Genomic DNA, 13,490 nt, shown 5'->3' with positions numbered 1-13,490 from the left:
AGTAAAGAACAGCACTTCGCTGGGAACTTCTCTGCAGCTCATATAGCTCCATTTGTGCACTTTCTCCATAATTTGCACAAGCGACAACAGTGCTCATTTTAAAGGATACCTGCTGAGCGTAAGTGTCAGATGGAGAGCGGCTCTCGCTTTCTGAGCAGCAGGCAGCCTTCCAGGACTGTGCTCTGCAGGCAAAGCCCGACACCACAAAATGCAAAACATTGAGACTGTGAGCCCTGGTTCTCCCCTGCACTGCACTCGCTACCACTTTGCAGTGGCATACATGACTACATGAAACACTAACTAGTGAAGGAAAGTACACTGGAGAAGAATGAAAAGTAGTAATCCATGTTTCTTACAAAATCAGCTGGAGTGACTGTTCTGCTAGGGCTGAGAAGCAGAATCATATTTAAAAGATGTCTCTGGGTCAGTGGACTTCCAGGAGCCCACATCAAACACCTGGCTTCAGAAGAAAGCAGCCAAGCGGGCCAGATACAGGTACCCTCCTCAAACAGCTCTGAAGACAGCAAAGAATTTGCTGGCCTTCACTCACACGATGCCCGTGCATCTTCCATGCAGAACAGACTGCAGAGGCAATCAGTGTGCAGTGGAAACTCCGGGAAAAATAGCAAGTTCATGTGGAAACTCATGGAGGAACAATAATCTAAATGCTGAGATTTCAAAAATACCCTGTGTTCACTTAAAAGGTAAGTTATGTTCTCCAAGGAAAAACAGTAAAAGGAAATATGTATATCAGCATTTAGGACAGCAAAAAAATTTCCAAAAGTCATTCAGATAATACCATCCTACAAAACGTGATTTCATGACATAAAGACATTATTCATCTTCTTTAACTGTCTCCTGCTCTCCAGCTACACTCAAGTATTTTTTCTTTTCAAAACTCAACACAGTGAAACAGCCCTGTTTTCATTTCTGTTGCATGAAGACTTTGCATGCTTGTCTTGAACAAAAAGGGACAACTACCGCTCTAATGTTAAAATGTTAAAAAAAAGTAAATCCCTTCTGTGTCGTTAGCTTCCTCCACGGCAGGAAGCAGAACCCCTTCGCAAATGCCTTCTCCTTAATGTGACCTTATTGTGCAACCGAGTGCCTTAAACTGTACACTGTCTGTACAGGAAACTAAGTTTGTTTCCTCTTCAAAAGATCATACCTTAAATAACTGTTTTGTTGCAGAAACGATAAGTAAAATACTTTTCTTTGATTTGGCAGTTAAAATAACCATTGCTAAAAGATGCACAACTTTGGATTTTAATTGCAGTGTACTCTGAGACAAGGAATAGTGAAAAGTAAAATTCTTCCACAAGGATAATGTATACTTTAAAGTGTTAAACTGAATTGCAGTTTTTAATTAGAAAAAAGCTCTGATGTATCTTTATTTCTTTATTTTTTTCAGATAATCTAAGAAACAGTGATTTTCTAGACACAGCTCTGCCACTGAGCAGTTATCAGAAAGTGACTTCAGTTCACAAAGAAACTTGGACTAGTTTGGAGATGGCGATGATAATAAACGGATAATACCGACAGCTGCTGCACCACCAATACCTCTTTATAGGAACATTGTTTAGAAGAAGAAATCAGCAAAGTTTCAGACTTCCACAAAATAACCCCAAAAGACATTTGCTTTAACATTTTTTGCTATGCTTTTGCCAAAAGCTTCAGTGTCTGCAAAGCGAGCTGCACAATGTGAAGTTGGAAGTTCCTGCTTTGCATTCACAGACAAGTGGATAAGCAAGCTTCGTGGCTGGAAATGCGCTATCCTCCTCTTAAACTAGAACTCACACGGCACATTTTTAGTAAGTTAAATATCTCTTACCTCGGGCATCCAGTCAGTAGCTATCAGCGATTTTAATCTCGTTCTCCGTATTTTTAATTTCTAGCTGAAAATATCTCATTGGGCCACCTTTACTTCAAACAAGGCAGTATGTGTGATTAGATATGGTTTGTCTTTTCCAGCTCCTCCCCCCAGATCTAGCAGTGAAAAACTGCCTCCTTCCTTGGGAGGAAATTCTTAATCTGCTTAAATCCAAATAAAACCTACCATTACACAAGACAAAAACACCAAGCAATACTACTTGTATGGAGCAAATTGTTTCTGATGGCTCCAAAATATTTACAGGGCTTTAAAAAATATCATTTGCAATGGGAAAAAATAAAGTTCAGTAGATGGAGGTTGTTAGTTACAGGCAGACTCACATCAGAGACAGTATTTTGTAACCTGGCATGAGCCAACTAGTCAGACCTGCTGGTTGTCCTCAGCGTAAACAAACAGCTTCCTGCCCTTTCTCTATACAACACTAACAATTTACTGACTACAGCACTTCCTTCTCTTTGGTATCGTTCAGTTTCTGCAATCAATAAAATACGAGATTCCTCCTTCCCAGAGAGTCTCCTCCCTTTTGCTACAAAGGGCAGCTGGTGAATTCTGGCTCGTTTTTAAAAGGAGGATACTGCATTTCCAAAAGGGACAAACACCGCCGTCACGTACAAACACAAACAAACTTACCTCCTGTAAAGGCACAGACCAAATACTGCTTTCAACCATTGGTGTAAAGACAGTGAAAACAGGATATAAAATAAAATTTTAATACCAACAAAAACAGCCAAAAAACTACGAAAACGTCGCTGATTCTTCAGTGGGGTTTTGCTTCTGATTTTTAAAGAGGATATACTCCAGCTTCCGTCACACACTTGACTGGAAGAAGGCAAATTTGAAACGAGTAGGCAAGCCTCAACTCAGGAAGCCTGAAAAGGCTGAACTCCACCCTCTGCTATCTCCCAGCTCGCATGCAGGAGGAATACATGACGGGATTAGCGGTGGTGATGCATCCTCTTTCTGTGGTGCTGCTAAAGCTGGGCGTAACAATGTCCCCAACCCTGTTAAGCAATCCAGCTGTCACATATTCCTGAGGACCAAAACCCCACACCCCACCCAGACCTTTGAAGGGGTACAGTTCCCCAGTGGTGAAACGAAAAGACTGATTAAAATTCACATTCCTGGACGTGAGCAACCTGAAGCCAACTGGAAAGAGCTCTTAATTGCAGAGGCAATTCTGAGGATGAAAAACCGAGAAAGGAGCCATCTAAAAAGCAAACTGTCCAAGAAAAGCCTCAAGGGGAGCAACACAGAGGCTCCTGGAGGAGGGCTGGTGTTTGGTTTGTTGACTCTAACTCAAAAGAAACTTTCCTAAAATTGTCCTAGCATATTTTTTTAAACAAACAAAAAATCCACACTGACTTATCCAATGTTTTTCCTTGTTAGGGTTATTCTGTTACCATGACTGAAAGTAAAAATTACCGGTGTATTAATTTTTGCTTGTACTTCAAACACACAAAGGGCATTATGTCCAAATTACACATTTATTCAGATCGACAACTTCTCCTTTGCACAACAAGGTCCATAGAGGTAAAGGTGCTTCTACAGTCAGAACAAAACTCAGTGCACAAACAGGGGCTATGGTCTGGCCTGTCTTTATACTGTTATATCCTCCTTATTTTAAATAAAAAACTCCCAACCCAAACTCCAACAATTTTTCATCAAGTCAGTCTCAGCCTTCTACATATGAGGTGTTCCCAGACACAGAAAAAAACCCCATCCACAGTATATAGAAAAATATTCATCTGAACTATTTTGCTATTTTTGCTGCACATACAGATATTTTTCTTGAGTCGCTTTTACAGGCAATCTGTAATTTATTTTAACCAAAAGTCATGAAATGTGGTGCCAAACAATAATTTAGAACATGTTTACTTTTGCATATTTTAGAAAGCTGACAAAAATATCAGGTGATATTTTGTTATAAACAATAGATAATAAAATTACTCCACTGTAAAAGGCATCCGTAAACAATCCAATTTTCCCAAATATTTGTAAATACAGAAGGAAATAAACCCAAAAATGAATTTATGGCACTCTTTAATATTGTTTTCTTTGGCAAATAAAATCTATCACAATCCACACGTTAAGATATAAGCTGGGCAGGAACTCACATGGCACATACAGCTTATCGTAACACATGAATTTGACCTGTCAAGGGAACGTGGCTGATTAACGGTAGGCCAGACATCGCAGAAATAGCCCTTTTCTAGACTATACAGGCAGTCTGGGGTCGGCGAGCTTGCAGGAGCACTCTGCCAGACGCTCGGACACACCAGCTGCACCAGGCACGAAGATCTCTCCTCTGGCATTTTACGTGAGGCTCTTGGGGACAGACGCTCCCCCAGCCGCTCGGCAACGTCTCTCTGGGCACGGAGCACCGGGGGCAACGCGAACTGCGCTCTCGCCGTACGGGCGCTCGTCTCTTGCTCGTCTTCTGGGCGCCAGGCAGACTGCAGGACCACGCGCCAGACCCACGCAACTCCCGCGAGCTCTGCGCGCTGCCGAGCCGGGGCGACCGCTGCGAAGCTGCAGCCGCTGGGGCAGGAGGAGGAGGGCCGTTGGGCGAGGCCCTGCCGCCGCCTGGTCAGCCGGTCCTACCATGGCGCGCCGCCGATTTCCTACTCTTATTCACTCAACAGCCCACCGAGCCCTTTCCACGGGAGGGCCGATTCGCAGGAAAGCGTCTTACGCAAGACAGCCTAGTAGTTCCTCATCACTGCACTTCAGCAAGGGCTGGTGCAACGCCGCTGCTGAAGCGCATCTCTATGGCCAGGACAAATCTGTACTGGCAACAAAAACCTGTAACGCTGCAAACAAATAGTAAAGACTGTAACAGCTAGAGCTAAAAACTATTAACAAACTGAAAAGAGTTTTCATTCTTGACCTGTAAGAGGACTTTTCTGCGTGGATCTCCGCTCCAGAGATCCCATCCAAGAAGCATCCAGTCGTTTTCCAAACACAGCCCAGCTGGGCAGAACCTGCCACTGATGCCGCCGACACAAAATGTGTTTCTAAACCCAGGGGCGGCAGTGCCAATGCTGACGGCACAAGTGAAGCTGGCTCTGGCTGCTTTCTGCCCACGTGGATCTCACGTTACGTGCTGTCCCTTAGAAGCACAGTCTTCAAATGAAGGCTCCCACCAATCTCAGTTTGACACGTTAATAAAATCAAACACGCAGAACGAGGACCAGAGAGCACTCAGGAGCATTCTTCCGTGACACCTACCAGCTGCAGAATGCATCCGAACTTTGAACTTAACGTGCATCTAACCAGTTATGGGGACTCGCTCTAATCGCAGCATCAGTAAGAGGGCTCAGACCCAATCCAGCTTAATAAAAATCACACAGTGAGTTGCAAAAGTGCAAGCCAAAACCCTGCACTGGCATCTTGACCGTGACAGTGAGTCATATCGATAGTGGCCAGAGTCACTCCTATATCCTCACTTGCAGTCTAGGGACAATATTCTTCTCCATTCATCATCCAGGATTAACTATTTAATATGCTTCCACAGAGCTTTAAAGATGCCTTCTGTATTTTCTAAGTATTATTTCAATTCTGTGCTAGCATAAGCAAACCACTGAAAGAATACTTAGAAGTTAATCAGCAGCAAATTCTGTTTTTTCCTCTAAATAGGTATATTGACAAACAGCTTTGTGACTGCTAATGCAGTCTCAGTTCTTGCATTTAAAAAGAAAATCTACACCATTTGATATAAAAAGAACTACAGTAAAACATTATTTTTCACAGGTAAATACTTAAAAAAAAAAAGTCAGTTTTACTTTCTCCATAACATTAACTCTGTCATCTCAGGATGTTTATGAATTATGGCATACTCTTTCACTACACTTTTTTGCACTGTGGTCTTCTGAACATGGTGCGCTTTCCGTAAGTTTACATATCGTGTAAATCTGCTGCATCCTGTATATTAGTTACTACTCCATATTCCAGACAGACTCCATACGAATGACAATGGACTTAACACACTAAGGCACGAGAACTAGCAGGTAAACAGTCCAGGTATCCGTAAGCAATGTCAGTTCCCAGCTAACCTGGGCAGTGGGCAGTAAAGTGCTTCGACTCTGGCAGCTTCACCTAAGGAAAACTGAACTCTTTTTAAAAAAAGGGTAAGTAGGAAATTAACCCTCAATACTAGGTACATATCTAGAGACAGAGCCTCTATCACACAAAATCTACGACAACAAAATGTAGCAGTGACAATAAAAGCAAATACATAGGTAAGATAAGCAATGCTGATCCATAATTAAAGAACTATTCCTTTCTGGTGAGCTATCAAGCTATCATATGAATAACTGAAGCTTTACTTTTCTGCTCCTTTAAAGCAGGATAATTATTACTATTATTTCTACTGCAGTAGTATCTTAGGATCCCAGAAGAACTCTGGGTGCCAGTGTATGAGGCACTATATTAACAAAAAATTACTATGTTTGCTATAAACAGAGATGAATAAAAAGGATCTTATGTCAGTCAAGGAAGAGTTCATCTTCCAAAAGTCTCTGTGGACGTTACTGCACACAGCTTTTGCTAGAACAATGTGTATTTTCTCCTTTTTGTGTCAGTAGCTGAGAATCACCCTTTGTCTCTGCGTCTCATGAAGATCTCCCATAAAAGTGCAACGGCAGGAGAGTTACCTACAAACATATAAACTGAAAGAAGAAAAATATTATATGTGGCTACTTGAAGATGTCTTGAGAGTTACAAATTGTGATTGAAATATTCCTGGACAAACACTAAGTCCAAGTGTTCAAAGCGAGCATTCAAGAAGTGGGCTGAGTTTCACCTGCCACTTTCCTTCCCTGTGAGCTCTATGAGCAGATCCCGGGAGAGGGGAGCGCGTACCCCCACCTCCGTCACACCGCTGCAACCGCATCGCTTCCCACCTAACTGCGCCAATGGAAGAGGTGCCCAAATACCAGCTCCCGTACCTTGTATCTGTCCATCGGATCTTCCTGTTGCAGCTGGCTTTCTCGCATTGTTTGGTACTCTCGCTCATATTTCTTCAGCTTTTTTGTTGGCACCTGCGGAATACATGCAGAAAACATGCATTTAAAGATCAGAGAAACACCGGAAAAACTGCCTGAAAACTCTGCTTGCAAACAGGAAGCACAGGAAGTGCTGGATGGCCCCTGCTGAATAAAAGCGCTCCCCGGTGCCCCCCTTCTCTACTGGTGCTGACAGCGAGCCATGTCAAACACTCACCGACACAGTTCACAGCGACAGAAATCCTTCTGCGCCTACTCTTGTTAATTTTTTCAAACGTTTAAAGGAAAACAGCAGTGAAGTAGAGGCATTTTAATAGAAGAAACAAGAAGAAAAAAAAAAGCATAAGCAAAAGGAACGAGAGAGCAGCAAGGAAGAAAATGGTCTTTGATGCGTGTCGTTCACTGAAGCAAAGTTGCTTAGCAGTCACGGCAAAAAAGCTGTTCGGAGTAAAATTAGAGGAAAGGAGCGTGCACGCAGCCGCACGGGACAATTCAGTGGGGAGAATTAGAGTAATGGCTTTTATTGCGGAAAGAGCGCGAAACTCTCAATTGCTAGCATTGATAAGCCTGCGACCGATGCCTACGTGAAGCCTGGCATCAGGCTGCCCCTCAGGAAGGGCAACGCCGCAGCGTCCCTTCCAGCCGCAGCAAGGAAGCAGCCACACGCCGACGTATCCTACACACCATCACAAGCAAATTCGGTAAACAACCGGGCGGAAAGGTCAAGCCGTATGCAGCTTAATTTCTACAAAAACACAGCTTTGAACCAAGAACAAACCCAGGTATACACTGAACGCTGAGCCTCTGCTTTATTTCTACCCTTTAATTGGCCAGGCTGCGCAACACGAGCGATCCCATCGCTCAGGAAAGAGCTTTAACGGCATTACCGCGTCCCTGCCGGACAAACAAGCAGCCCCGCTCGCCGTTGGACCGCACGCTGGCACCAGGAGAGGTGGCTAACAAAACGCACCACCACGGCTTGTCAGCACATATGCTCTTTCTGGATCTGTTCCTCCAACACCCACTGCTCCCGTCCAGCCGACTCCCGATATTATTCACCAGTGCAAAACCCCCCAAACCTGGGCTTCGCGCGAGCACAAGCTTGCGGGAGGCAGCAGCGCTAGAGCTGCCGGCAGCACTGCTCCGTGCCACTGCCGCCTCGTCCGAGGGCACAGAGTCACCCCCGAGAGGGGGTACGTGTTTACGGGTAGTTTTGATACTGGTTTGCCGTTATCGATTTTTCCGTTTGATACCTCCTTCCTCTGTGATATGGGAAGGGACCAAGCCCGTTTTCAGCATCGCTGCGGAGAGGACGACGGGAGTCACAGGTAGGAAACACAAAGCCCATGATTTGCAAAGCAAAGTGTGCGGGGAGCTCCAGCGTCGCACCGGGAGCTCCCTTTGAGAGGCAGAGGGCACAAAAAAGCAGTGCTAACGCCAGCAGTTACAGATGAAATTTTAAACTAAAGCCTCTAAAACAAAGCAAAGAGACGAGGGGAAACAAAAACATTAATCATTCTGGGCAGACACACAAGAGAATTTCACTTTGATGACTCCGAGTAACTCAAAACACAACGAAATTTATATGATTTGATCAGAGGTGCTTTTTTATGCTTTAACTGAGCAAAACTGAAGCTGCAGAATCAGACCATTTCATCTTGGCTGCAGCTTAAAACTGATGCTTATTTAATATCCAAGAATTTCGGAGCAGCATGTTGAGCAAAGCGAGGCAGCCACGCATGCAAAGCCCGAGCTCGTCCCTCCCCGCCACGATTGCACGATGGTCGCCTGGATCTCCTCCAGAGAAAGAGATCTAGGTGCCCAGACCGACGTGCTACCCGGACACCTTCCACAGTTACTGCTCTTGCATTACAGTGTCCTTTCATGCCCCTGTATGCCATCAGCACACGAGGAGGAGAGATAAAAACGGGGGAGGCACGACACGTGCTGACTGAACGCCCCGGAAAGCCGAAGGAGCTGTGAGCAGCAGCCTGCTGGTTTTCCAGCCCAACACAACTCTTCTGGACACAGTTGGAAATCTTATTACCAACAAGGTAAAGACACTGGAGAGCGGTTCGACAAAAAGGTGAACACGGGGGTAACTTAGGAGAAGATCTGTTTAATCAAACAATTTTCCTGGTTTTAATGCTTTTAATTAAGGCTGCATCGAGCCTTTAAGGTACACATAAAAAGTATGCCTTGCTACGCAGAGCAGGAGATACCTACAGGGCTTAAACCTAACCTTAGAAGATGATGGATGGACATCAACGTCTTAGGAGTGAGCGACACAGGGCAGGGCGCTAGCAGCTCTAGGTATACCGTGCATTTTGCTTGCGCCCGCTGCCGGAGGCCAGCCCGGGCGGCGGGAGGCACCGCCAAAGGGCCGGGGAAGCACGGCCCGGCACCCACAGCGACGCGCCGAATGCGGTGGCTTCGCTCTGCGCCAGGATCGCCCTCTCGGCCTCAAGCGCCAGGTTTGCTTCAGCCGCTTGCGGACCAGAATCCTCGTTCTCCTTCCAATCCAGGAGAGGTTGGCAAAACGCAGCGTAGAGACGGTGGCCTCAGCACGTAACCGCTCTTACCAAGACAGCAAATTTGGGTATAGAGCACCAGCGGGAAGCAAAGCCTACCCAGAGCGCTGGGCCGCGGCACGGCTGCGAAGCGGGGCTGAAGCGGAGGGCTGCTTCTTCCCGCTAGGAAAGCTTACGCCCCGTGGCCAGCCGGGCGCAGCTCATTCTTTAAATGTTAATTTTGTAAGCTGCCCCAGAGCAGCCTCGTTTCTCTGGCATACTGTATTATTCTCCATCCAGAAGAGGCAGAGTTTAACCCATGCAGATTTTGTTTGGCACTTAATCACCTGCCTCAAAAGCACACAAAATTACTCTGAACCCGTTGAGCTGCTTCTCAGCTTCCTTCACAGTCCCTGTTTCCACTCACCAGCAGCTCCCAGCCATTTCTTAACACTTGATAACTCTTCCCGCCAACTGCTTTTATTTATAAGCTCTTTTGCCGTCTTAAATTTTAATTTATAGCTGCGAGCAGGGTGATGCCTGGGCCCTCTGTTAGCAAAGGCCTCAAGGCTCGTTGCAAGATATCCCGACTTAAGCATGGTAATACCTGCTTATGCGACAACCTTAACTGGAAAATGGTGCTTAAAATACAGTGAAATTCTACCTAAAGGATTGGGTCTGGGGGAAAATTCCTATTAGAAAAACAGTTTGTACTAATCCACTAATCCCATCCACGGGAACGCGAGCAGGTACGCTCAGGAATTCGCGCAGGGCCTGAGCTTCACCACTCTGCTCTCCTCCGCCACAGTATTCAAAGGAGCTTGAGAATTTAGCACAACACTTTCTTCTTCTGGGTATCACTGGTAAACTAAATAAAATAAAATAAGATCAATCAAATAAAATACCCGTCTCCATATTCCCCAATTTAATTCCTTTAAACAGCTTGCAAGTTCAACGGGTGCCTTCCCTTTCAGCCCTTTTACAAGCAAGCACATACCATTAGCTGTGCTTCAGGCTTCGCGGACTGCTCCTGAACACAGCGTGCTCACAAGTCTTCCGTAAAAGCTTCTGCACTGCTGATTTCTTCCTTCTTTAGCAGCACGGGGTATGTTGGCTAGAACTGCCGGTTATCATATTTTGGAGACTCTTCTGGTTTATAAACATCGCTCATCTGTTTATCTCGCTATCTCATCTCCCCGACTCCTTTTATTTTATTGTGTTCGAGCATAAAATCGCGTCGCGGCTAGCTGTGCGCCCAGAGAAAGCCGTGCAGCCCCTCTCAACAAAACACCCGAGCGGGAGAACCGAGCGAGCAGAACCTCTCTGGAAACGCAGCACAGACCCAATCCGCACGCCAGCTGGAGGCTGAGGAAACCTGCCTCGGCGTGACTTTTTACGTGTGTTTTATTCTACGGCATCATCAGCCCGCTATCGAAATCTCAGCTGCAGCTGAGGGACCCACAGGAATCTATAAAAACAGGGAAAAGGCAAGTTGTCCCGAACTCCTGCGATTCCAAACAGCAGCAGCCAGAGTCGATGACGCTGCGCGATTTCCCGCATTGGCCCCTTTTGTCTCCGCGAGGCATTCCCATTCACCCAGCATAACACGTTATCCTTCTGTAATCCGTCTCTCTAAAGATCTGCTTAGGTAGGCTCAGTTAGCTGTATAGGAAACCAAGTTAAAAGAGCAAACTGAGACCGGGAGATAGTCGATCAGCCTCATCGTGAAGCAATCCAGCAGCAAAGCGGGAAAAAGAGATGCAGAAATTTGGGTTCCTGGAACTGCGGCTCTAACCACCAGCGCGCACTTCTTCCACCGGCCTCACCGTGCTTGTGTTTTACGGGCACACATACTGCCTGCAGGGGAATCTCTATTGAAAAAAAAAGGCTCGAGGAAAGCATTTTCTGGCCTATAGCAGAGATTCTTCAAAAGATCCACCGTCAGATCCCCGGGTTAGTTTTCTCCATTCAGAAATTCCTTTTCACGTTAAGATGTCGTGAGCTTGTTATCCACTTCCGCTCCATTTGTTTTAGCGAAAAGGATGCACCCCCAGTGGCTTGAAAGCAGTGCTTAGAAATAGCTCATTATTTTGTATACTGCCAGCTGATGCCTGGCAGCTCACACAGATAAAAAGTGCTTCCGCTCTCATACCGAGGAGGGCTTCAGGACCGAGACGCACGCTGTGAAAACAAACCGCTATACCCGCTCTGTCAGCAAGCATCTCTTCTGCATTTAAGCTGGCTCTGCTCGACAGCAATAATATGGCTACGGATAAAAAAATTCCAGGCATCTAGATGGGAAAATACTTGTGTATAACTCATTTTTATTATCAGGCATAATTTAAGGGATGCCTGAACAATGAGTGCTGCCACAGAAGGCTATATAGCCTAAATGAAATGATACCTCGATATCCTGGGGACACCGATTTAAGACGAGAACCGGGGGAATTTTCACTCTGACCAGACACGTGGGACAAGGTCCCGTTCTGGGAATAGCAGCAGCAGAATTTATTCACTGGTTTCTACCTCATTACAGAAACAGTTCCACGTGATTTTAGGAGCCCTAGGTCCATACACCTCTTGGTGTAGAGCATTTGATGACAGCAGTCCTCGGTGACTGCAAGATCAAACCCTCAGCTCCCACCGGTTTCGAGGTCTGTCATCCATGTTCATTGCGTCCTAGCCCGCGTCCCCAGCAGTTCCGCCAGAGATCCTGTCCTGCCTCGGTGCGGGGAAAAGAGCTCAATTCAAAAAAAGGTGAAATTATGGTTGGACTTCGGGTGGCAGCGAATGCCATGCAGACACAGCAAAAAGCACTCCTCGAGGACAGCTCTTTCCACAGCGATGCCAAAACGGCACAGTCAGTGAATCCTACCCACAGGGCAGATCCAGCCAGCGAAGCCCCTCCGCAAGGCATGCTGCATGTGCACTGTGACTGTCAACACGCGACCTAGTGCTCTCCCCACGTTCAAGCTGATTTTTTCACGTGTTGCTGAGCTAAAAATCTTAAGACTCCGATTCATCTGGAAAACATGACTATTAGCTCTCTGCATGGACCCACCAATGTTTCTGAAAGAGAAGGGGTGAAAAATATATCCTAGGCAGCAATTCTCATACTGTTTTCTCCTACTCCCCGTTCATTCGCTCTAGTTACCACGGCAGCGGGCGACGGCCCAGGAAGGCAGAGCTACAGAGCCTGCAGGCACACAGCAGAGAGCGTGTGGCAACATCTGGGACAAATAAAATCTAATTCCAGGGGCTGGAGAGAGTCCTGGAGCTCACTAAATTACACCCTTCCCTCCCAAACAGTCAAGCTCTTCTGCTTTCCCCTCGGCCCCACGGGTTTACCGCGCGACTCGGGCCCCCGAGCGGGGCGTAGGACAAGCCTTGGTCCACGCAGCCGCAGCCTCCTGGGGAGTCAGGTGCGCTCGGAGGCGTCGCGCAGGCCCTGGCAATTAGGGCCAGCTAACACAAGTGACAGAACGTGGCCTACTGAGCCAACGTTACTGAGCTTGATTTACAGCAATTAAGATTTTAGGAATTTGGTTGTATTTCTTGACGCACCCCAGCAGTAAGATGGAAGGACTAAGATGGAAGGACAAGCAGGGAGAGGAGTGAAGTCTTCTCCGCTGTCCCCGGGACAAGAGACTCACAGTCGGGGAAGGTCCCCACCGCTTTCCTCGCATCCCGTGGCGAGGAAGCCTCCTCTGCGCAGCCAGGGGACGCGGCTGCGCGGTGGCGGGGCTCGCTCTCCGACCTCGCCTACAGGACGCTGAAACCACCACAAAGGTACCCTACGTCCATACAGGCGGCAATATCGCCAACACGAGGCTAGCAACCCATGAGTAACCAGGTTTAAAATACTACAGCAAGGCTGTAAAACCTGTCACGTTAAACGTATTTAGTGCACAGAGGCAACAACCTTCAGCTAGCAAGCCCTCAGCTGAGCACGTCTTTGAAAGCCTGCCGCGAGGCGGGTGAAACCGTCTGCCCCAGGGCCGGATTCTGCCCCAGGGCTGGATTCTGCCCCTGCCGAATTGCCCAAGCCATGCCTTGTCCCTGGCGCCAAAAGCAACACCAGAAAAC

At 46.7% G+C, this 13,490-nt stretch overlaps 1 protein-coding gene across 9 annotated transcripts in view; it reads right to left on the bottom strand.

Annotated features, from left to right (window-relative positions):
* RABGAP1L (RAB GTPase activating protein 1 like) overlaps nt 1-13,490 on the bottom strand; it is a 263,348-nt gene that overhangs the window by 8,423 nt on the left and 241,435 nt on the right. For all 9 annotated transcript variants that reach the window (XM_064515591.1, XM_064515588.1, XM_064515592.1 and 6 more), the window contains one exon: nt 6,838-6,930. In XM_064515591.1, the coding sequence (XP_064371661.1) occupies nt 6,838-6,930 (93 nt within the window). The remainder of the gene's footprint in view (nt 1-6,837; nt 6,931-13,490) is intronic.

Source organism: Dromaius novaehollandiae, chromosome 8, assembly GCF_036370855.1.
Source record: "Dromaius novaehollandiae isolate bDroNov1 chromosome 8, bDroNov1.hap1, whole genome shotgun sequence".
In the NCBI taxonomy this organism is placed as follows: domain Eukaryota; kingdom Metazoa; phylum Chordata; class Aves; order Casuariiformes; family Dromaiidae; genus Dromaius; species Dromaius novaehollandiae.
This window is presented reverse-complemented; position numbering and strand designations above follow the sequence as displayed.